This window comes from Euprymna scolopes, chromosome 10, assembly GCF_053919585.1.
Source record: "Euprymna scolopes isolate OS-2025 chromosome 10, ASM5391958v1, whole genome shotgun sequence".
Taxonomy (NCBI): Eukaryota; Metazoa; Mollusca; class Cephalopoda; order Sepiida; family Sepiolidae; genus Euprymna; species Euprymna scolopes.
Window position 1 is genome coordinate 41,446,757 of NC_136491.1, and position 25,580 is coordinate 41,472,336.

Here is a 25,580-nt window from a genome sequence, read left to right on the forward strand (position 1 = left end):
GTAACTAATTATTATCTCTCTATCTTTCCTTATAAATTGCTCCTCTTAATCGGGAAGAGCTTTATCTATCCAGACAGGTTAAACCCTTTTTCTCCGAAAAGAATCTATTTTTTCAAGAAGTTAAAAAATAAACTAGCAGCAGCTTAAGCACTGTAAAGCTATGTGTGCACCATTCCTAGGTGGGGGACCATCATCATGCCAAGTTTGGTCCAGTGGTGGGATCTCTATGAGAGTTGTGCACACACTACTACTACTACTACTACTACTACTACTAAATTTATATAAAATCGATGTTGACTTCTTTACCCTTACACTTGTACGATGCTGTTTTTTTCTCCTCTTTTGATGAGAAGCATATAGATTTGAATGCTAAAGAGGATTCCTCCCCCTCATTTCCCTTTCACATTTCAATCATGCTCATCCTTATTGACATGATAATGTAATAAAGTTCTAATGTAGCGAATTATTATTCCTCTATCTTTCCTTATAAATTGCTCCTCTTAATCAGGTAGAGCTTCGTTTATCCAGACAGGTTAACCCTTTTTCTCCGATAAAAATCTATGTTTTTCAAGAAGTTAACACACACACACACACATATACATATATATATATATATATATATATATATATATATATATATATATATGAGCAAACAGTTAATAAAACATATTAAAAAACACTTTGAAATTAGTTAAAAACATATTTGAAAAGGAAACACTAGATAAGTGGATAGTCCTTAATCCGCCGAGTTTCGAAGAAATACTTTCCTTCTCATCAGAGCGTAGGAATTAGCAAAATGCGGGATCGGATTTTGCATGCAAAAGTATTTGATGAAACAACAAGTAAGTCAAAGATCTTACTTGATAACAAAAAAAGTGAAGCATTTTATTTTATATATATATATATATGTGTGTGTGTGTGTGTGTAAGGATACACACACAAAATGTCAATCATTTTAATTTAAATCTAAATGTATATTTTTGTATCTTTTTTTTTTTTTTTTTTACAGACATATAAAGAATACAAAACTCGTTTGGACAATTCCTTGAATGTTTCCGATACAAGCCAAGTTCCTGGCTACCCAGAGACCCCGCTTGCCTACGATGCTCTCTGGGCCGTGGCTCTAGCACTTAACAAGACTGCTACCAGGTAATTTGTCATTTAAGATTTCCCTTACAACAGTTATTGTTATATTTTACAACAATCGTACTCAATAATAAAAAAAGAATTAATTCAATCAGCGAACACACCAATTAAAGGTTTCTTTATATATATGTGTGTGTGTGTGTGTGTGTGTGTGTGTGTGTGTGTGTGTGTGTGTGTGTGTGTGTGTGTGTGTGTGTGTGTGTGTGTACTAGAAGGTCATCCGGTGTTTTCCGGTCGTAAAATACGCTTAAATGTAATATTTTGATGAAAAAAAAAAAACATTAAGAAATTTAGGTGCGGGGTTTGAACCTACAGACCACGTCATGCAAAAATAAACAAACGAAAAAAAAAAACGCACGTAAATTTTCAAGTCTTTTAAAATTCTTTGCACTTAATGAAAACAAAAAATATTAAGAAATTTACGTGCGGAGTTTGAACCTACAGACCACATCATGCAATAAAAAAAAAAGAAAGAAAACACGCTATCAACTTACTCCCAGTAGAATTTTCACGGCCTGTTGTTGTTCTATTATTGTTGTTGAGTGACGACATGGAAAAAAATGGCTTTATCGATGATAGATGAATTAAAATAACGGTTTCGATTATCGGGGGTATTCTGAGACAAAACGTAACTAAGATCACTTTCAGAGTTATACACTAAAGTTCTGTCGATTTTAAAGAAAATCTGGTCAGCCGTTTCAGAGTCTATAAAGAACGAACTCACACACACACACAGAAACAGTTGCATATATATAATATATATATATATATATATATAATGCTTTCATAACATAAGCGTTCAATCCCCCAACAGAATCTTCATACGATACTAAAAAAAGAAAGGAGCAAAAGGAACCGCATCTTTCTTTATAATGCAGAATGGTTACTTGAATTCAAACACGAAAATAAGAAACATATTCAAATCTGAATGTCCTAATAAATTAATTCGCCTGTTCATTGGGATGGAAAAATTTAGGGTGTGGCATGAGAGTAACAAGCACAAAATATTCAGCAGATGAAAATATGCGATATCCGAATCAAATAAGATGTCTAAAAGAAATATTATTTTCGGATCAGAAGTTCTCTGATAATTCGGTATATAACGACACAATCCGGTATAATCCAATCTTTAGTTTTATGTCACTCTCAGCGGGATCAACATTACAAGACTCTAATGGGTAGTTCCATTAATTCCCCTGAATAATTCCTCATGTCGTGGCGAAATATCCATTTTTCCATATTTCATGCGACGCAGCAACTTTTTCCTTGCATCTTTGTACAGTGTAACATTATTTCTTCGGCATCCCTTTGAGATGCTACAACGTCTCTTATGCACCCCCGCGCAATGCGTAACTATATACAGGGTAGTGCATAAGTCGCTTTGCCATTATGATTTTTTTTTTTTTAATAAATGAATTTTGATTTACGTGACATTACTTTTCATACATAAATATAATTAACATTTCAATCAATAAAATAGAATTAATAAAGCACACTCATTTGCAAAAACAATATATTACATTCGTGTAAAAATAATGTCGTTTTTATATATATAGTTGAACGTCAAAAAACGACATTTTTGCACCAACCTAATATATATATATATATATATATATATATATATATATATATATATATATATATATATGGCATAATCACGTTGATACACCAGTTCTCGTCATATCACCAAAGTTAAGCAACGACGAGCCTGGTTAGTACCAGATGGGTGACTATTTGGGAATCCTAGGCGCTGTATGTGCTCTCCGCTTATCTCGGCATTTTCTTTCTAGTCGTCTTGTACACTTCACTTGCCACTGGTATTTAACAATGCCGACTCAGGAGAGGTGTGGTTGGAGATTGTGCACCTTTTGCTAATAAGACTTTCACGCGTAGGCACCCCTTCGTAGATAACCATAGTCTGTCAAACATTGAGGGAGCCCTATTACATATATATATATATATATATATATATGTATGTATGTATGTATGTATGTATTATGTATGTGTAGTCTTGAGAGTTTATTTAAAACTATATAAAAAAACATTATTCTGTCAGTAAGCCAGTAAATCTCCCGTATCGCTGAATAGTTTTACTTGCATGAACAAACAATTGTACCAATGTTTTATTTAGAATTATCAGTTGTTTACGATGAAACACTGTTTCGGAGATTTAAAAACAAAACAGTATATTAAATTATGGCTCCCAACAGTGTTGATCAAACACCACCTCCGTCGAAACACATGTACAAAAATATTTTTGATACTGGATCTAGTTTTTTCCTCCAATATATATATATATATACACACACACACACACTTTAGAATAACGAAATGCAATATATCTACTGGTATGCAAATCTAGTGATTATCGGTCTTACAAAATATTATTAGATATAATATTTTATATAAGACAATCCCAGCTAAATAAAATTGCTCAAAATACAAGTATAGAGCAAATAAATCATAATTTAAATTTTATAATTAGAAAAGGTTAATTTTCAAATATAGAATTTTTATTGTTTGCAAACAAAGAATACAGTTTAATAAATATATTTCCTTAACCCATGAGTTTTCAATGTTTATTCATCTCCTCAGAGGAAAAAATATTAACAAATGTTAAAAATAAAAAGATCCAACGCGTATTGTAATTCTTCCAAATCACTTGGTAACAATCGCATGTAAACATATTTCCTTTGTTTCTCCTTTGGTTGTATAAGATATCCGGAAATTTTTTTTTTTTTTTACATGGGGGTCACCACTTATCAAGGCCACTCAGGGATAAAGGTTATTGCGTGTACAGTAATCAATGAGATAGTATTGTAGTAATCATTAGTATTGGGGGTTTTGATAGTGTCTTACTTAAGGGGGCGGTTTGTCAGGAGTGTGTTCATGTTGGACTTGAACACGTCCAAGTTGTAGTCAGGTGGGAAACAGGCAAGCGGCAGAGAGTTCCACTGGCGTGCAGTTCTAAGAAAGAAGCTTTGCTCATGGAATCTATGTTTGGATTTAGGCACAGATAAAGAGTGGAGAAAATTATTGACAGTAGTTTCAGCCAGACGAGTGTTTCTCGTGAAAGATTGGCGAGGGGGGACGAGGGATTGGAGCTCAGACGAGCACCTGCCATGGAAATAACGATAAAACAAAGACAGGCTCGCAACGTCTCTTCTGTGGGAGAGGGGTTGCAGGGAAGAGAAAAGAGCATCACGAAGTCTATTTTGTACTCTGTCAAGGCAGGATAGGCTGGTTTTAGCAGCTCCTGCCCAGATGTGGCAGCAGTACTCCATCCTTGGACGTACTTGGCTTTTATAAAGATAGAGAATTGCATTAGTAGTGAGATATCTTCTGGAGCTGTAGAAGGATCTCACCATTTTCCCAGTGTCCCTGGCAACAGATTTGATGTACGTGTTCCATTTCAGATCAGGAGTAAAGGTCAAACCCAGAAGCTTGTCAAAACATGGAGCCTCTCCAAGCCTCCAAGACAAGAGCCATCTATTTCAATTGATGCCAGATGGGGATCAGAACGTTGATGATGTAAAGATAGAAGCTTGGTTTTGGATGCATTAAAAGTGACCACCCACCTCTTCCCCTATTGTACCATGAGCTCAAGATCAGAGGAGAGAGAATTAAAGAGAACTTTGTCATTTACGGTCTTTGATGTGTTGCCATAAATGGTCGTGTCATCAGCATAGATGTCAACGAATGATTTAAGTATGTGTTTTGGGAGATCATTGATGTAGATCAGGAAGAGAGTTGGGCCCAGGATGGACCCCTGGGGGACTCCAGCATTAATACTGAGGGCCTCTGATTTCTGCCCATCAACCACTACTCTTATGAACCTATCAGAGAGAAATGATTTAATGATTGAGAAAGCATTTCCAGTAATACCGTAGCTGGAAATCTTGTGAAGTAGACCCTTATGCCATACCTTATCGAAGGCCTCGATATGTCAAGAGCAATTGCCCTGGAAAGGAAACCTTTTTTTTTTTTTTACAAGGGTGTCACCACTTATCAAGGCCCAGAGGCCACTCGAGGATAAGGGTTAATAGGTATACATTAGTCATTGTGATTTTAGCATAGTAAACAGTGGGAATTTTGTAACTTGGATTACTTAGGGGGACGATTCAATTAGAACTTGTTCACATTGGACTTTTTCTTTTTTTTTTTTTTTCATAGGTATCAACTCATTATCAAGGCCAAGAGGCCACTCAAGGATAAGGGTTAAAGAGTGTACAGTAGAAATTGGACAATATAATAATCATTAGTAATGAAAATTTGTTAAATTTGATAACTTATATGGAACGGCTCATCAAGAACCTATCTACGCTAGACCTGAAGACAACCATACTGTAGTCAGCCGGAAAGCAGGAAAACGGAAGACAATTCCACAGGCGCGCAGTTCCAACAAAAAAGCTTTGTTCATGGAATCCACGCCTAGGTTTAGGCACAGATAAAGAGTGGGGGGAATTATTGATAGTGTTTACAGCTAGACGAGTGTTTCTTGTGAAAGTTTTGCGAGGGGGGACCATAGATTGAAGCTCAGTCGAACACTTTCCATGAAAATAACGATACATCAGAGACAAACTCGCAACATCTCTTCCGTGAGACAGAGATTTACTAATCCTATGTGATATAACCGTTAGCACATCTGCTGTAGATCTTGCAGAGCGGAGATATTTGATTATATCAATCCGGTAAAGATTCTTTTATATATGTTTCAAAATTTAATCCAAGTGATTAATCCAATTTGTGAATAAAAAACAAAAATACCTCCCTACTACCAAGAACTTCCATTTCAGGATTTAGTATGCATTTTGGATTTGAAGTTCAATATCCTTTTTTTCTGCTTCAATATATAATTACCCTTATTCTATGTAGCTAAAATGAATTTTAAAAACTTTAAAAACTTTTAATTTTCTATTGCCTTTAACAAATAAGGTGCAAACCAATAAAACATTTATCTCCTCTGAGGAGATAAATAAACATCGAAGACTCATGGGTTAAAGAAATATACTTATTAAAATGTATTCTTTGTTGCAATCAATAAAAATTACATATTTGAAAATCAACCTGTTCGAATCATAAAATTTAAATTCCTAAATTAGGATTTTATATATATATATATATATATATATATATATATATATATACTAGCATTTCAGCCCGGCGTTGCCCGGGTGTTTGGATATGTATGTTGAGCAAAAAAAAAAAAAAAAAGTGGTAGTAGGAAGGCAGGCTCGAACCCGTATCGCAAGGGAGGAAAGAACGGGGAAAAAATCTGACGTCTTTGCTGTACGACCACCACCAAACCGGAAGTGACTTGTATTTAAATTAAGGCTACACAATCGAAAGGAGAGGATAATTCTAAAAAATCGGCGAAAAAGCGACCTCCCACTGTAGAAAAGTACCTAGTTGAAGGTGAAGATATTAATGTTTTTAGCCAATTTTTCGATATTTGTCGTCTGAAAGGTCGAACTTCAAAACGATATTGATCTTTTTAAAATCCGTCGCCTCTGTCGAAAGTTTTAGGCAGACATGCAGACATACATACATTTATATATTGGTAACTAAAAATTTTCGACCCAAACCAATTAAAAAGCTTGCCCTATCTCTTAATACCCTTTATGTAAAATTTCAAATGTTTAGACCAGAAATTGACTGAGTAATTTGGTAGAGACCGCAGAGGTCAATTTTTTTTTAACTTTGACCCCTATTATGACCCCTAACATTTATTGTTTGGGGCTCAAATCAAGTTATTAAGTTAGATCCGTGTCCAAGGAATCTATATCTAAAATTTCAAGGGTTTAGACCCAAACCCAAAATTGTCAGAAGAATTTGGTAGAGTTCTCAAAAGTAAAATCGTTGAATATTGACCCCTTAACAGCCAAATTTCTGGCCAAAAACCGATCACAAATATTTTCCCAAGTCTCAGTACCCTGTATATCAAATTTCGAGTTTGTAGACTTAAAATTGACAGAGTTATTTGGTAGGGAAATGCACAGACACACAGACAGACACGTTCACTTTTATAGATATATAGATATAGGCTTGCGTTCAAGCATAGTTTCTCCTTTAGAAGTCTGTCATATTCTGCTACACAGGAAAATCTGTAAACTGCCTCGTTCATTCCCATGCAGTTAACTCTCTGTGATTTAAATCTGGCCGCACTGTGGTTTATTCTCTCTCTTTTTTTTTTTTTTTTTTTTTTTCTCGTCGTGAATTCATATCGTACGTAGCACTTGTTAAGATATTCGGCTTTTCACATTTTAACCGGTGGTCAGCAAATGTTCGAATGAATTACTCTAGACGTGCTTTGATTCCCGCTAAAATTGATTTCTCTTAATTCGTTCTTTGGGGGTGGGGGATATAAGTAGGGAAAGATATGTACGTAAGACGCGACAGGGAAATTAATGAGGTTACTTGTCTGTCTCAGATCCGTTCAAGTTTTAAAGCGTGGGCGTCCAGAGGAAAGATGGTTGTCTGATGAATATTAAAAAAAAAAAAAAAAAAGAGGTGGGAGATTGTCTAGCCCTTCTGCAGTAGAACCTCGCCATGAACTCTCGTTACAAATGGTGAAGAAAAAAAAAAGAAAAGACAAACCTTGTGTCGGACACTTAACGGAAGTTCATCTTAGTAGTAGTAATTTGTGCGTGTGTGACGTGGGTACTATCGCAGCTACAAACAAACAAACAATAAATAAATGCGACTCGGCTTTTCTTTCTGTTTGAACAAAAGGTATTGGTTACAATTACTTTCCAGACAATGCCTGCTTGTTTTTTAACTATTCATTTCATATGAAACTAACAAAACCCCGCCGTCTCGACACAGATTTAAAAGTCTCTCGCTGTCACTGTGGCGCCACACGTCCATCTCATATGGTCGCGTTTTTCTTTCTTCGACCTCACGCTGGCATTAGCCAGCTATTTTTCGACTTCAATTTTACACGCCCGTCTTCTCCCGCCCGACTGTGGAGTAATTTTTTTCTGACGCCAACCCACGCCCACTTCCTAATTTGCATGTGATTTTTCGGCTGCTGCTGCTGCTGCTAATATTTTCGCGTGCCAGTTATTTTACAGCTCCTGCTGATATTTTCCCACGCGCTCATACGCGCTCTGTTACACGTGTACATTCTTCTGTCGCTTCTCCTACCGTCGTTGACTGGGTTCAAAAACAGCCTACAGATAATGGATTCTGATTTATGAAAGTATGATAGGTTATGAAAAGGAAGGGTTGTAAAGAGATAGCTTCAAACCCAAAGCAAAATATGATGAAAGTAAAAATAAAATAGATAAAGCCCATAATTTATTATACCATACCTGTTCACACTGAAACACTTATCACAGTATTCTGTGGATTCATATTAAAAAAAAACTTGTTAAACTTTGGGTGCAAGTTTATAAATGGGCCACAACAAATCTTTTATACAATAAAAATCTGAAAAAAATCTTTATAATGTACATACTTGTCACTGCATTAAGATGCCATATTCCAAAAATTACGTAAATCGATCAGGTAGGGTTTTTTTTCAGACGAACAAAAAAAACTAGTGTTTTCCACATTCTCTTTATTAAAAGAAGTCAATTTATTTATTTATTATCCCTAGTAATCGTAAAATTTGATTTTCTTAAAAAAAAAAGTACTTGATTGATAAAATATACGATGGTCTGCATGTACTGCCCTTGTTGACCCATATTTCCGCCAGGGGTCGTTAGTGACGTTATCTCTCAAACAAGATGGCGAGTGGCAAATCTTCGATTAAACGTCTGATAATATTTGATTTTCTTAAATAAAAAAAAAAACTACTTGATCGATTTACGTAATTTTTGGAATATGACATCTTCATGCAGTGACAAGTACGTACATTATAAAGATATTTTTCAGATTTTTATTGTATAAAAGATTTGTTGTGGCCCATTTATAGATTTGTACCAAACTTTGTCACATATTTACATTCTATGGAGGTCAGGCGCGAACGAACACCCATAATTTTATTATACCATATTTCTTCAAACTGAAACATAATTATCAAAGTATACTTACGCAGATAGATATGAAAAATCTTTATTAAAGTTTGTGCCTATTTCCATTCTATGGAGGCCAGGCGCGAACGCACACAATTTTATTATACCATCCCTATTTAAATTAAAACATACTTATCAAAATATTATTATGTACATCTATATCAAAAACACTTGTAAACTTTTTTTTTTTTTAATTTTTACATTTTTTATTTCCATACTTTGTGGACTAGGCGCGTACACAGACCCCACAATTTTAATGAATCATCATTATGCCAGATCAAACATACCCATTCCTGTGTCTCGATACATCTATCATTATATGTGATCAGTTTTCTATAAATAGTCAACCATCTAAGAGTCTATTCGTGACCAGACACACACAGACGTTCAGCTTTATATTATATATATATGTGTGTGTGTGTGTGTGTGTGTGTGTGTGTGTGGTCCTCCACATACAGTACTGTTTCGCTGTTTCACAGCTCATCAGTGCAGCTAGACAAGGAACTACCTCAAGCAAGGATCGGAACCCGATCGCTCAAACTACAGTCGGAGCTTCTAACCTTTGCGCTATACGGTTATACTGCTGCTGCTGCTATGCGGGCAGTGAATTAACAATGTTTTGACATTGTCCAAAGTACCTAAGCTCAATTCGTTTACACAAAGAGCATCGCTTCATACGCTAATCGTAACTTGTATATCACTTCCCAATATGCTCAACCTAAGATAGGGAGCATTATAGTCATCCACATACAGTAATGTTTCGCTGTTTCACAGGCTAGTTTAGAAATAAAGACATGATATTCAAACATTTTATTACTTTTTTTAATGTGAAATTTGGTATTTTGCATTCCTACATAATTTGTCAATGTCTGCCCTGACAGATATTGTGGCCACTTTAAGATGACTAGATAAATTTTCATTTGTGAGCTGACTTCGGTAGTATTTTTTTTTTTTTTGTCAACTTAATTTTTGAAAAGAATTGTTCGCAACAATATGTGTTTCCAAAAAGTGAAATTATTTTCCTGATATGTTGCTCTAAACTTGGATGCTTTCCACACACACACATTTTTTTTTTTTTTTTTTTTGTAAAAAAGTTATCAAGTCATTGCTATCATATACTCTTCTGAAGTCCATGTCAGACTGTAAGACTATCAGCTCCATTTGACAGTCCTCGGGACTTTCTCTTTCTTCTGGTGCAACATGAAAGTGTTGAAAAAACAGTTTGAAATCTTCCTCAGATTTCCTAAAATCTTCAAATCTGTTTGTAAATTCATTGTAAAACTTGTCAACATTTTCAGCAACCTTGGAAAATTCTAAATCAGCTATTTCTGCTTTTCTGAGAGCAAGAGTAGGAAAATGGATGATTTTTGTTTTACTCACCTGTATTTCATAAAGTTTAAGTTTCTTTTCCAATGAAGAAATATGGTCATACATCTTGTTTACCAACTGCAATTTACCTCGTAGTTTTATATTTAATTAGCGGGACCTGTGGAAATTCCACCGCTAACTTTCATATGTAATATATTGATGCTGACATTCTGTGGATGTTCAGCGTAAATGGAGACGCCCTAATATCATTGTAGCTCTTTTGTTAAAACAGCAAAAGTATTTATCTAAGCTAGCAGAGGCGCCTGACATAGCACAGTCGTAAAATAGGCTTAAATAACATTTTAATTTATGCAGATTCCGTCTATATTAATTTACAGTCAATTTCTTATTGATTTTTATGATTTAGAGTCAATTTCCTATCGATTTTTATATATTAATTTAGAGTCAATTTTATATCGATTCTTATATATTAATTTAGAGTTAATTTTCTATCAATTTTTATATATTAATTTAGAGTCAATTTCCTATCAATTCTTATATATTAATTTAGAGTCAATTTCCTATCAATTCTTATATATTAATTTAGAGTCAATTTTATATCAATTTCTATATATTAATTTAGAGTAAATTTTCTATCGATTCTCATATATTGATTTAGAGTCACTTTTCTATCGATTTTTATATATTAATGTAGAGTCAATTTTATATCGATTCTCATATTAATTTAGAGTCAATTTCCTATCGATTCTCATATATTAATTTACAGTCAATTTCTTATCGATTCTTTTATATTAATTTAGAGTCAATTTCTTATCGATTTTTTTATATTAATTTAGAGTCAATTTCTTATCGATTCTTATATATTAATTTAGAGTCAATTTCCTATCGATTCTCATATTAATTTACAGTCAATTTCCTATCGATTCTTTTATATTAAGTTAGAGTCAATTTTATATCGATTCTTATATATTAGAGTCAATTTTGTATCAAATTCTTTTATATTAATTTAGAGTCAATTTCTTATCGCTTCTTATATATTAATTTAGAGTCAATTTCCTATCGATTCTTTTATATTAATGTAGAGTCAATTTTATATCGATTCTTATATATTAATTTAGAGTCAATTTTATATCGATTCTTATATATTAATTTAGAGTCAATTTTATATCAATTCTTTTATATTAAGTTAGAATCAATTTCCTATCGATTCTTATATATTAATTTAAAGTCAATTTCCTATCGATTCTCATATATTAATTTACAGTCAATTTTCTATCAATTCTTATATATTATAAAGTTGTGATTTCAAAAATAAAAATACATATTAATATGACTTGAGTGCAGTAGCCTGAATCGAAACCGAATCCAAAACTTATGAAGAAAAAAAAAAAAATATATATATATATATATATATATATATATATATATATATATATATATATATATATATATATATATATATATATATATATATATATATATATATATATATATATATGAACTTGAGTTCTTTCAGCTATAACCGAAAGCAAAAGTTATGAATAATTCTTGGTAAAATTATTTATTACAAGAAATGGAATGTCATAACAATTAAACGACGGTCACTCGGAAGAAGAAAAAAGATGTAAGCGTGACACACAAAATAACACACTATTGTTTTAATATATAGATTCTACAAGACGTTGTGTGATATGAGTTAGAAAAGCAAAGTTATTTAAGCAGTCTTTATTATTAAAATATGTAACATCTTGTTGCTTATTTGCCATGAATTGTTCAATTTATTTCCTTAAATTCCAAAACCTTTTCAAAGTAGCAGTTCTACTGAGCCAACGAACTGCAGTGAAATACTGAATATTTTGTGTAATCAGAGTCCAGTTCTTCTAAAATTTACCGAAATTGTCGATGGTTCAGTTCTTTAGCAACAATAAAATTTACACACTGCACCACATCTTTCAAAACCTCAGTAAAACTCAGTATCTTTATGCACACGTTTTCCTAGTGTATGATACAGTGATTCGCCACAACCTCTTCTGCATCATGTCACACTTTGTTTTCGTTGGGGATGACGATAGCGTATGCGTGACAATGATAATTTTAAAAAATAAAAATAAATCTAGGATTTGGCTCGTAAGATCCCTGAGTTCCCAGTTAACAGCAAAACACGGTGGAGGGGGGGCTCTCCAGTTTAGGACCCGTGTATAGAAAGATAAACAGAACCAGCATGCAAGAGATAACGCAAAATGACCAAAGTTTAAATGTGAAAATGGATATTTATTTAATAGCAACGTATACGGGAAAATATTATACAAAACAATAACAAAACAAAAAAGAATAGAGCGATATGGGAAGAGAGATCTAGCTTATACCAAAACGAACAGAGGAAGAAAAGCAGTTTAATTTAACCTTGGAAAACAGTGTGCAAAGGAAAGTTTAACTTACGCGATCGATGCGTGACATGGAGAGGGTAATCTAGATTAAAGCTCGGCGAAACAAAATAGTATATAAATCTTGGTGAATGAGTCGGTGCAGTATAGTCTTTGGGTACTTTGGCTGTGACAGGAAAATGTTTAACACCCAAGTCTGTGACAGGTAGCATTTATTCATGGGCTTTGTTTTCAACAGATAAGAATTTCCTTTCTTTTTTTTCTTATTCTTCTGTTCGACGGATCTCTGTTTTCTTTTTCTTTCTCCTTCGCATGGGTTCGGTTAACCGATCTCAACAACAGTGACTTTTCTTGTTGAAGCAAAATGTGGTTAGGGGAGGGACCCCTTGCAAGCAGCGATGGGTCTTTCGCTTACTCCCATCATAAAACCACTTTACAATGTCCAACCAAAATGGATTTGATGAAATATTTTCTTGCACATTGTGATCTAGAAATAGACTTTATGAAATGGTTCCTTCCGGGTGCCCGTTCGAGAGAGAGAGAGAGAGAGAGAGAGAGAGAGAGAGAGAGAGAGAGAGAGGGCCTCTCACGCACAGTCATTCCAAAAATTAAAATGATGAAACGTCTTCCTATGCTCGTTTGGAGAAGGGCCTTAAACGGCTTTTAATATTCTAGCTTGCTCTACTCATGTGTGATAAATAGGACTGTGACAACAGCATATTCTTTTCATTGTTTTGACTCTTGAGCATATATCCGTTAATATCTTATATGCTTTTATATAGACTGATGTAGTTCTCGGTTGATTAGCTGAGTCTAACTGTGTCGGATATATACCCGAGAGTCAAAAGAATGTAAAGAATATGTTGTTGTCACGGCCCTAATGATCATCAATAGACACAAAAACTTTCTAGTGAATCCATCAGTTTTCCCAGTCATTGAGAGTGCCCCATCAGTTGTTAAGCCTCGCAGTTTGGAAGGGTTCCGTTCAAACTTCTCCATTAACTTCAAAACTTGCTCACTAATATCATGGTCCGTATGCGTTAAAGACATACTAGCCATGTACAAAAATTCCTCAATGACTTCAAAATTCTCAATAATTCCTCGAACAAACACAACCACCTGTGTTGTGTCACTGACATCTGTATTTTCATTGTGTGACACATTTTCTTTAATCGCTCTTTTAAAGTTGCAGCAATGTTTATTAGCAAGCTGATTGATTCTGTGTGACACAATAAATCGGGACAAACTCGTTTGCTGTACCAATGTTTTTTTGTTTTGTTTTTTTTTGTTTTTTGCTTTTTTTTGTTTTGTTTTTTTTTTGTTTTGTTTTGTTTTTTGTTTTGTTTTGTTTGTTTTCAGAGCACGCAAAATCAGTAAATGGGTCTAAACAACATTAAACAAATTCTCCTCCAGCAAAAACTTTGTTTTTTTCTTTAGCAATTGATTCAGAAAGTTTGAATGTTAGTTTTGTAACAAGTTATATATATATATATATATATATATATATATATATATATATATATATATATATATAACGGCTAAATTCAGACCAAAAAGCATAATGAATTTGAAAAATAAAAAAATGAAAATAAAGCTTAGCTAACCAGTTTTCGTTCCTCACTTATCAAAGCTAAATTGAGGAAAATACGATTTAAAACAAACGAACAAAAAACTCATGAATATGGCGGGGGTAGGGAAAAAAACAGAAATAAAGGGGGGGAATTACATAGAGACTAAATAAAGTCCTAGAAGATTTTCTTTTTGCTTGCAAAGAGAAGGTCTCAAAGACTTAATAAAAAGAGTCTCTAAAATTTTCAAATGCCATCATGGAGAGTGCGACATATTAAGGATCGTAAACATGTCAGCACTGAAATTCGTGGCACACGCGTGGTTATTTATAAGATGGTCGCAAATCGCAGAACCATACATATTACTCAGAACATCCGAGGGTGAAAATTTTGCATAACGAATCTTTGAAGGCACATGCTGTTCCAAACGAGAATCTAATCTTTGCGATGTTCGCCCAACATAGTGCGCACTGCAACTACATTTAAATAAATAAATAATAGAATTATTATGGGGGAGGGGGAGAACATCTTTGCGAATAGACGGCAACATAGGCCTAATTGAAAAAAAACACGCGGGTTCGATGCAAAATAACACCGTTGCACAGACAAAGAAATTTTCTTAGCAAATCGGTCACTGATGTTACCTAGCCAAGGTAGACGTAGGTACACAGGACATCTATTAGCTATGATTTCTTCGACTTCTTTCGTCCAAAAGTGTCCTGGTCCTTTCTTTTGCCTAATTGTTCTACTAATTAGAGTTTGGACCCTTGGAACTTCTTTAGCAACGAGTGTAGATATCTAGTGAGTTGACCTATTTTAAACCTATATGTAGTTAAATGTGCGTGTTTTTTGTTGTTATGTTATATATATATATATATATATATATATATATATATATATATATATATATATATATATATTTCAGTATTTACTTCAATAGTGCTCGATACATAGGTTGAACTAGGTAGTAAGCTATAAAAATATATATGACAATTAAGCTACACAGAATATTCCGCGTTTCGTTCTCGTGAGGCATAGGCCTTGCGAATTATCACGAGAATGAAACGCGTAAGGGTTAAAAGCAATTTTTCTTTCATGACAAATTGGTAGTGTTAGATGTATTCCGCCGACACAAGGGAAAAATAACTTTTGCTGAATAGGTCATACTCTTTGTCCTGCAATCAGCCGAAAGGCCAGGCCATAGAAATCAGATCTTCGATTCTACTGGTCGGCAGAAATAGCCTTTTCCGTAGGCAATAAAACCTATTGTTTGCAATCTCTAGTCTACGTAATAATGCAGTTTTCATACTGAGATTGTTTGTTTTGTTTGTTTGTTTTTTTTTTTGTGTTTTTTTTTTTTTGTTTTGTTTTTTTTTTTTTTTCGTGGAAGGACAATGACTACTGTCCACGGGCGCGGGACATAAACGCTAAGAAGAAAAAGCGAAAGATCATGATTGGTTGTTGACAGCATCGACTATTCATGTGCCACATTATATGCAAAACTTCCTTCCACTTCGCCTGACTGGTCCGCTAAAATAAATGAAGTGCCAAATTGGCCACAGGAGATACGTTAGAAACGATGAGACTTGCGACATAATTCGCTCCAAGCTGGAAAAGGGAAGAAGAAGAGAAAAGTCACAGAACGAAAGAAAGAAAGAAAAATTAGATAAAAAATTTTTAAAAAATGGTATTAAAAAAAAAAAAGCCGCAGCCGTCATGACATTGACGGTGTTTTTGTCAAGTAGATGCTTATATATTCGTTTACATTGGTCCCTGGAATATGGTGATCGATGTATAGGAATCTGTAGAAATAGAAATAACTTGTATGACGAATAGAGAAATAGAAGAGTGAACAGTAAAGGGAGGTAAAAAATGATTTACAAAACAAGAGAATCTAGTAGCTTTTAGAGAAAATGCCATTCAAGTGAAATATTGATTAGGGCAGACTAGCGGAAGACAAAATCTACTTATTTCTTACTACCTTACTAGTGCATACCCGGCGTTGCCCGGGAGTCCTTTTTACTTTCATCTTTATTTGTTTTGTTTTTGTTTTGTTTTTTGTTTCTGTTTTTAATTCTTTATTCCTGACTATCCAAGTTACTCGGCGTTGCCCGGAGTAAAAGTGTAACATATTTCTATTAAAACTTCTCGATGACTTTATATCTATCCTTCTTCCTATTCCCTTGCCCCGTTTTTCCACCTCCCTCTGCACCTCTTTTTCACCTACACACAGCGCATTCTTCTTCCTTCTGAAAAAATCACAATAATTTGAGTCGTTCACCTTTCCTTCATATAATCAGTATCACTGAAAATGGTGGATGGTGGCTAAGTGGTTAATGCTACTGACTAAAAGCCTGCGTTAGCTAAGTTTAAATCCAGTTCCTTCCACAGAAACACTTTCATCAAAGCCATATTCGGAGATAAAGCCATATAAGGAGATAAATAAAATAACATTGAAAATTGCTGAAAAAAACTACCCTCCACCTCTGACGGATGACCTCCAAAGAACGAATAATTGTTTTTTGTTTTTAGATATTATTCATCAAGGGCTACTCTGATCAAGAATATACCAACTTTGTGGATGTTTGTTTTGTAGTTGTTTTTTTTTTTACTTTTAGTTGAACATACATACACAGACCACTTTCCTTTATATAATAGACGAGTGGTACTTACTCAGTGTTGCCCGCAGGGAGATATACTGATAGTCGGGGCGGGGTAGTTTTTAAAAAAGTCATTTCAAATATAGTCATCCTTACAATTTTTACCTTTGAAAGAAAAGCTAAAAACATTTGTAATATGAGGTCAAGTATTTTTTTATGTTAGCGCGTTTAAAAGAAATAACATTTGTAATATGAGGTTAAGTAATTCAAGAAGCCGTTAGTGCAATGCTGCTACTAAAAAAGTACGTTTCTTACAGACAGCTATAAAAGGACAAACGAATCGAAACAAATTCGACATTTTTATCTTAAAAAATATCAATAAAATTAAGTATTTAAATGTTGAAAACTATTTTTGGTACTTTAGCAGAGAAGCCAATAAACAGCTATGCGAAGAAAATAAATATACAAGAAATAAATGTTATCGTAGCGAATAAAAGTCGATTTTATACCTACCTGGCTCTTCGGTTTTTTTTTTAGCGGATTTGATAAAAAAAAAAAAAAAAAAAAAAACGACGGCATCTTCTTCTTCTTCTTCTTCTTTGGAAGAAGCAAGCCTCGTTTTGATTTTTTTTTTTTTTGTATTTTTACGAGAGTACTCAGCATACTATAAACGCCACGACCTCCCCTTGTTAAGAACGGCTTTCGAGGTTGGGGTGTTTATTCCTAAAGCCGTTCTTAACATGAGGAGGTTGGGTGTTTATTCCTAAAGCTATTCTTAACATGGGGGTGGCGGTGTTTATTCCAAAAGCCGTTCTTAACATGGGGAGGTTAGGGTGTTTATACTACTCTGGGTACTCTCGTAAAAATGCCAAAAATAATTCAAAGCACCTGTAAACCCTGAAATTAAAAATGAGGCTTGCTTCTTCCAAAGAAGATGCCGCCATTTTTTTTTTTTTTTTTTTTTTTTTTTTTTTTTTCAAATCCGCTCGGAAAAACTGAATTTTTGAGATTAAATAAAGAGCAATAAAAACTACTTGAAAACCAAAACTGAGTCAGGTAAGTATAAAAATTAACTTTTATTGGTTACGATAACTTTTATTTCTTGTATATATATATATATATATATATATATATATATATATATTTCGTATAGTTGTTTGTTGGCTTCTCTGCTAAGTACCCATTTGTTAATACATTCTTCACTGGGATATTTTTTTGTTTTGGTTTTATGAAACGAAGAAAATCTATTTTTACAAAATGAATTTCGTTTCTTCATTATCTAATACAGTGGTCTCCAAAGTTTTCGAGCGCGGGAAGAGGAGGCCTAGGTGTATCAGAAGCATCCAATAAAAATGCATGAAAAGAACTTTAATTATTCAACTTACTATCTTTCGAAGCTTATAACTACTTGAAAAATGTAATTCAAACCCTAATTTTTTTTCAATTAAAGAAGCAAAGACCAAATTTTAAAAAAATAACAGGTTTAATAGCAAATTATGCAATATTTGTTTTTAAAATCGGTTTTCTTTAAAAAAAGATTTAAATTTTACTTACTTCGATTATAAAAAATATATATAAATTCCAAAAAATCACTTACCTATAAAAATACTATTCAGTGAATACTTCCATTCTTCATTGTTGAGAATTTATCCATATTTATATTTCATATTCCATGCCCTTTTTAAATAAAATACTTTTTTTAAGCAAGTATTTCAAAAAACGCGCAATCCGATGTTTTTCGCGTTGAATCTTTGGTGGCACTAAGGATCACAATTAATGTCTCTTTCTATTGCGTGCTGTAACCCAAAATTAGTATTTTGGGGCCACCGTATGTGAAAACTGAACTCATTCACTTAATAGTTTTTGCCGTTTAAAAACAAACCCACTCTGCCAATTTTTTCATTCTCTTAATGAAATACATGAGTTTTTAAATATTATATTTTATTTCTACTTTACCGTGTGATTTTTTAATATTTAAAAAAAGAAAACATTGAATGAAATAGAAAAAATTGGCGTCAGCATCCGATATTTACTTGACTATGTAAGCATCACATGAGCTTTCACTTAAAAAAAATCAACGTGATTTAAAAAAAAAAAGGTTTTAACACTTTGGACTTTACAGGTAAATTTCCAAAAAAACACTTTTTTTTTTTAATTATATTTTATTTATTGATCTTTTATCTTCAATTTGTGATATATAAAACTTTGGTGTGTAAATTAATTATTTAGTTTTTAATAGACATTTCAAAATGGGGGGGGTGATTTAAAAAAAACGTTTGTCTAAAATATTATATTTGGTTAATTGGAAAGAGCATAAAATTTCACATTGACCCTGAAAATATCGTAAAAATTTAACCAATAGCAAATTTTTTATAGATTTTTAAAGTTTAAAAATTGAAAAAAAATTAACTCATAAAATTCAATTGATTTAATTACGTAAAAAAAATAGCTGCATGAACGCGCGCAGGCACTTTGTAAACACTTTTTTTTTAAATAAAAAAACATTTCTATTATTTTTTAAACAACTTTAATAGTTTATTTTGGAAGTATATTCCGTAAAGAAAATAAACAACCCATTTTTAAAAGGAAAATTACGAGTTTTTTTTTTTTATTATTTTATTCGCAGTTTTCTGTTAGGGGTGTCAAAAGTGCCACAAAAATTCTGATACACCTAGAGGGGGCCATATTGCTGACATTTTAGAGCTACGCTGGCTAATAAAAAAAATGACCTGAACATGTTTTATATTGTTTGTTCATTAGTTTCGCTTGTTTATGAAACTGATTCTCCAAAACCTCATTTTTTTAATCATTTTCTGAAGAAAAAGAAAAACACAACACTACTTTTATTCGTTTTCATTTTTTTTTTTCTGAATATTTTTTACGTTTGGCACCGTGGGCCAAATTGAAGACTTTGGCGGGCCGTAGTTTGGAGACGCCTGACTTAATATAATTCAATTATTCTATGAATCTAACAAATCATTGCCCCTAATGACCCCATATGGAATCAAAGAAAAAATTTCAAGATGTCTTTAGATTCTTTGAAAAAGAAATAACATTTAATGAAACTTATTTGAATGTTTTAATTATATAGATTTCTGAATTTTTGAGATGAGGATTGGTTATTCGTATTATTTGGATTCATTGGATTACTGTTCTCATCTTGAGTGTCATTTTCACAACGTTTCGGTCGATGTAATCTCCGATCTTCTTCAGGTGTATGTTGTCGAACTCGGGAATGTCTCTGTCGAACTCGGGAATTTGAACGGAATTTCGATTGGAACCCTTCAGTTACTTCACGGGGGGTAGCGTGCTCTTGTTCTGTCAGCCTTGGCTGGATAGAGTTCCTAAGTAATTTGCAATTGTATTTTTCGGTCGCCCACACTGAGAATTAAACAAGGTACACCCGATGAAGGTCGGAGGTTACATCGAATGAAACATTGTGAAAATCACACTCAAGATGAGAACAGTAGTCCGATGAATCCAAATAATACGAACATAGATTTCTGAGTTCGACATAAACGTTCTTGCTAAATTGTGGAAACATGTGTAATTTGATTGTCTTCGACCTTTGTTCTTCCCTGCAACTTCTCTCTCACAGACGTGATGTTGCTAGTCCCAGCCTTTTCTTTAAATACTATTATGGCATGTGTTCTTCAGAAATATCTCATCTATTCTCTTATTCCTTTGTTTCAGCTTGTTTACTCGTTGGTCTAGTGGTCTCCATCAATTCGCTGTTTTAATACCTCATATTAACACTTCCTATTCCAGTAGCTTCTTTCCACGGACTGCAAGGTTGTGGAACTCTCTTCCTGCTCACAGTTTCCTTCTACCTACAGCCTTTTTTTTTTTTTTGTATTTAGAACTACTTGTTAAGATAATCTTTCGCTTTATTAAAGCAGTTCTTTTAACAATTAGAAGAAGCTTTGCCAACTACCGGCATAGTTGATAAGCATCATTCCCAAGAATCCAACATCCAAACTTCTCAACCTGACATTTGCTTGTAGCATGAATCGGAATAAATGGTAGGTATCTACCGAGCTAGAATATTTCTCACATCTGCCAATATCCTATATGTCTAGAAACCACCATTTGCCAATAGATGGAATATTGTTGCCATAACTGGGTTGACGCACCAGCTACTAGTCTCTCCCTCTTATGCATCGTTCTTGGGGAGGGTCCAAAACAAAACAAAACTTTAATCTAAAAGATCTCACACTATCTGCCAAGCTCAAGTCCCTGTCCCATCGCCACAATTTGTATCCCTGTGTTTGTTCTACAATTACTTCGACCAACTTGCTGTTTAACATAGTGCATATGAGCGCGTGGGAAAATAGCAGCAGCAGTGAAGGATGGATGGCTTACGAAGAGATTAGCAATAACAACAGTAACCAAAAAAAGCGCATATGCAAATTAAAAAGTGTGAGCGAGAAGAAAAAGGGAAAAAAGGAGGAAATGTATTGCATAGTTGTAAGAAGAAAAAGAAAGTCGAGGACAAGAATGGGCCGGCTGTGGCGGCATGTGGTCGGAGGAAGAAGAAAAGTGCACATTGGGCGAGATGGACGATGACAAGAGATTAAAAGTTCAATCCTCAAACTTGTAATTTGATACGATGCAGCAAAAGAAGTTGGGAGGTTACATCGGCCGAAACGTTGTGAGGACAAAATTCAAGATGAGAACAATAGTCTGAACTATCCAAATAATATAAATTAAGTTTCTCTTCTTCCAGTTTATTCAAGATGCACTCTTTGATGATACGGCATAATCACGTTGATACACCAGCTCCCATTAGATCACCGAAGTTAAGCAACATTGAGCCTGGTCAGTACTAAAATGGGTGACCACTTGGGGATTCCAGGTGCTGTATGTACTCTCTGCTTATCTCAGCATTGTTTTCAATCCTCCTGGATTTCTCCTTGCCACTGGACTCAAGCAGTGCCAATTCAGGAGAGATGTGGTTGGGATTGCGCAAACCTTGCCTCACAATTACACCTGCAGCTTCCCTTACAGGGGGCATCCATTGTCTTTCGAGACTGAACAGAGGCGATGATGACTCTTTGATGGCATATGCTGTCTTCCTCTTCCCATGAATACAACAAATAAATGGTGCAGCGTCTTCACATTTTTGTCTTCATCAACGACAGATCGACAATTAAAACTCATCTGATCGCCGAGAGAAATGTTCCGAATGTTGTCGAGTATGATCGCAAAATAATTGATTTTCCCAATTCGATCTAATATAATTTCCTTTGCACACTTTCCAAAAATATAAATAAATTAATTTTGGATTCTAGATGACAAGGGACGCCGGTTATCATATACGTCTTTCAAGCAATATTTTCGAAGAACAAGATTATGCTGAGTCGGCAGTTCAACAAGTGTAACAACATGTGGGGGTTCTTCATAATCAGTCTTGATCCATTTCATTCATAATAAGACTTTTCCTTTAATAAATATTGAGCTTTTTCTTGCAACTTTGAACTTCATATTTTTAATTACAATTATATATATATATATATATATATATATATATATATATATATATATATATATATATATATATATATATATATATATATATATGAAAAAAGGAAATAAAACCTATGGCCTCTTTAGAAAGTTCTCAACATTTCATCCCCATTTTCGGGTGACTTCCTCAAGGGGAGTGATAAGGATGATTGACGAAAATAAAATATACCATCTTTGGTATATTATATTTTCCTAGACCATCCTTATCATTCTATATATATATATATATATATATATATATATATATATCCGCTTATCTTGGTATGTATTTCCAGTCGTCCTGTACATACAGTTCACTTGCCACTGGTATTTAACATTGTCGATCAGGAGAGGTGTGGTTGGAGATTGTGCACTTCCTCCCACAAAAATTTTATGCACAGGCACCTCTTTGTGGTTGTCCATAATCTGTCAAAGACTGAAGGAGCCATATATATATATATATATATATATATATATATATATATATATATATATATATATATATATATATAAGAGGAGAACCGAGAAGAGTTAGTATAATTCTTTAAATGGAGACTTATTGGGATGATAAAAAGCTCAACATGTAAGTTGATGAGAAGCATTAGGCTTCAAAATACCTAGGTATAAAGAGCAACTATATCTTTTATTCCTAATGATATAATTTCCTTATTGAATGGATGATTAAATTTATATTCATTAGTATATAATTTTGTATTTTCAATTTTTCCTTTTGTGTGTGTGTGTGTGTGTGTATATATATATATATATATATATATATATATATTGTAACGGTTTTGAGTCTAGCCTAGGGGGTTGACGTGTATTGGGATCCCAAATGGAAATCCCGTGCGTCAGTAGCCCGGGGTTAGGAATTTCAAAGGGAAATTCTCCTCCCAAACCCACGTAAGATAAAAAAAAAAAAAAAAAAAAAAGATATGCAGCGTGCCGGTTGTAATGATATCACAACCAATGGCACTTGCCAAGGTTTGAACCTGCATTATCGTCATGAAACACCTCAACGACATTCACGGTTAATTATTAGAATAAGGCAATAAGAACGACGATGACACAATCGAGTATGAACATACTAAAAATACATTAATTTATTTACATGAGTGTAATACAGGTGAATGCAAAAAAATAAATAAAACAACAATAATGCAAATGTCGTTGCAGACAACATTACGAGATGGGGGGGCGATAATAAAGTTTGTTTATGGGGACGTATTGTCTCTTTCCCCCTCTTTTTTTTTTTTTTGAATGAAAAGAAAGTTGAGTCACAGTTATTATTTGGAATCAGACAGTAACTTATTTCTTCTTTCTCTGCAAAAAATCAATTTATATATAACAAGAATGATATTTGAGCATAGGGACATGGGAGCGGGTTGGGCGGATTGGGGTGAATGAAAATTGATGAATACTTCGCTTCTTATATATATATTATTTCTTAATTGGAATTCATTTTTGAGATGAGCATTATATATATTAATTTATTTTTATTTCGGACTATTATTCTCATCTTTATTAGTTGTTGTTTTTGATCTTTTATTGGTTTTGTTTATTCACAACGTTTCAGCCAACTATTCCTCTGGCCTTCGTCAGGTGGTAACCACGACGGATAGGAACTTCGAATCTCCTAACTGCATTCTCAGCCATCACTGCCATCCGTAGTTGTTGTCGTCTCACCACATTTTGGCCAGTTAACCTCTGGCATGCTTTAGGTGGGATTGAAACCGCTATCTTCAGACAATGTTCATCTGGAACTGTAGAGATTCAACGTCTCTATCAACTGCGCCACGGGCCCTGAAGGTTGGATTCTTTGATCTTATAAATCCATGCTTATTTATCTGATCTTCCATAGTCGGGTCCGTACCGATTGGTATATATATATATATATTATTCCTTAATTGGAATTCATTTTTGAGATGAGCATTATATATTAATTTATTTTTATTTCGGACTATTATTCTCATCTTTATTAGTTGTTATTTTTTGATCTTTTATTGGTTTTGCTTATTCACAATGTTTCGGCCAACTATTCCTCTATTCCAATTAAGGAATAATATATATATATACCAATCGGTACGGACCCGACTATGGAAGATCAGATAAATAAACGTGGATTTATAAGATCAAAGAATCCAACCTTGATTGCCCTTCAGGGCCCGTGGCGCAGTTGATAGAGACGTTGAATCTCTACAGTTCCAGATGAACATTGTCTGAAGATAGCGGTTTCAATCCCACCCAAAGCGTGCCAGAGGTTAATTGGCCAAAATGTAGTGAGACGACAACAACTACAGATGGCAGTGATGGCTGAGAATGCAGTTAGGAGATTCGAAGTTCCTATCTGTCGCAGTTACCTGACGAAGGCCAGAGGAATAGTTGGCCGAAACGCTGTGAATAAACAAAACCAATAAAAGATCAAAAACAACAACTAATAAAGATGAGAATAATAGTCCGAAATAAAAATAAATTAATATACTTCGCTTCTTGGTGACTGTCCGGTCCTGACGGGCATGCGTTGTTAACGTAAATGTCTTTTCTCTCCTTCATCACCGTTCTTTTTTTTAACATTATTCCTGACGCGTGATTCTTAGTATAGAATTCTCCATTGGAGGGATATTCGTCTCCAATAATAACATTCGGCCAAGGTAGACCCAAGCTTTGAGTTGGCTTCCCTTTTCGGTCCGATGACGATCCGCCAATCCGAGTTGAGTGGACTGTATTTCAGTCACCTATGTGTCTTTCTACGCTGGTGTTCAACCCCATTTTCTTAGGGGCCCTGATTTTTACCAAGTGTCCTCGTGGCTGTTCGCAGCTCAACTGAATTTCCTGCTCAAGTTTTTATTTCCACGTGTTCCCTTCTGAGATGGGTGGGTTGGAGTTTCTGTCTGGTTTACATCCATTATGTTTTCGAAAGGTGATGGGGATGGAGCGGAGGATCTTGTCTCTGTGACTTCCTTTGCGTGGGTGGATGGAGAGAGGTTGGGAATGGGGTGTCTGCTTGACTAATACATACATTTATTATAA

General features: G+C 34.0%; 1 protein-coding gene and 1 pseudogene across 1 annotated transcript in view; both read left to right on the plus strand.

Moving 5' to 3' along the window:
- The window catches only part of LOC145285934 (gamma-aminobutyric acid type B receptor subunit 1-like), a 408,900-nt gene that overhangs the window by 270,360 nt on the left and 112,960 nt on the right, over positions 1-25,580 (plus strand). Inside the window, exon 6 of the mRNA XM_080134438.1 lies at positions 1,010-1,149. Within this exon, the coding sequence (XP_079990564.1) occupies positions 1,010-1,149 (140 nt within the window). The remainder of the gene's footprint in view (positions 1-1,009; positions 1,150-25,580) is intronic.
- Positions 21,795-21,912, plus strand: LOC145286819 (5S ribosomal RNA; annotated as a pseudogene).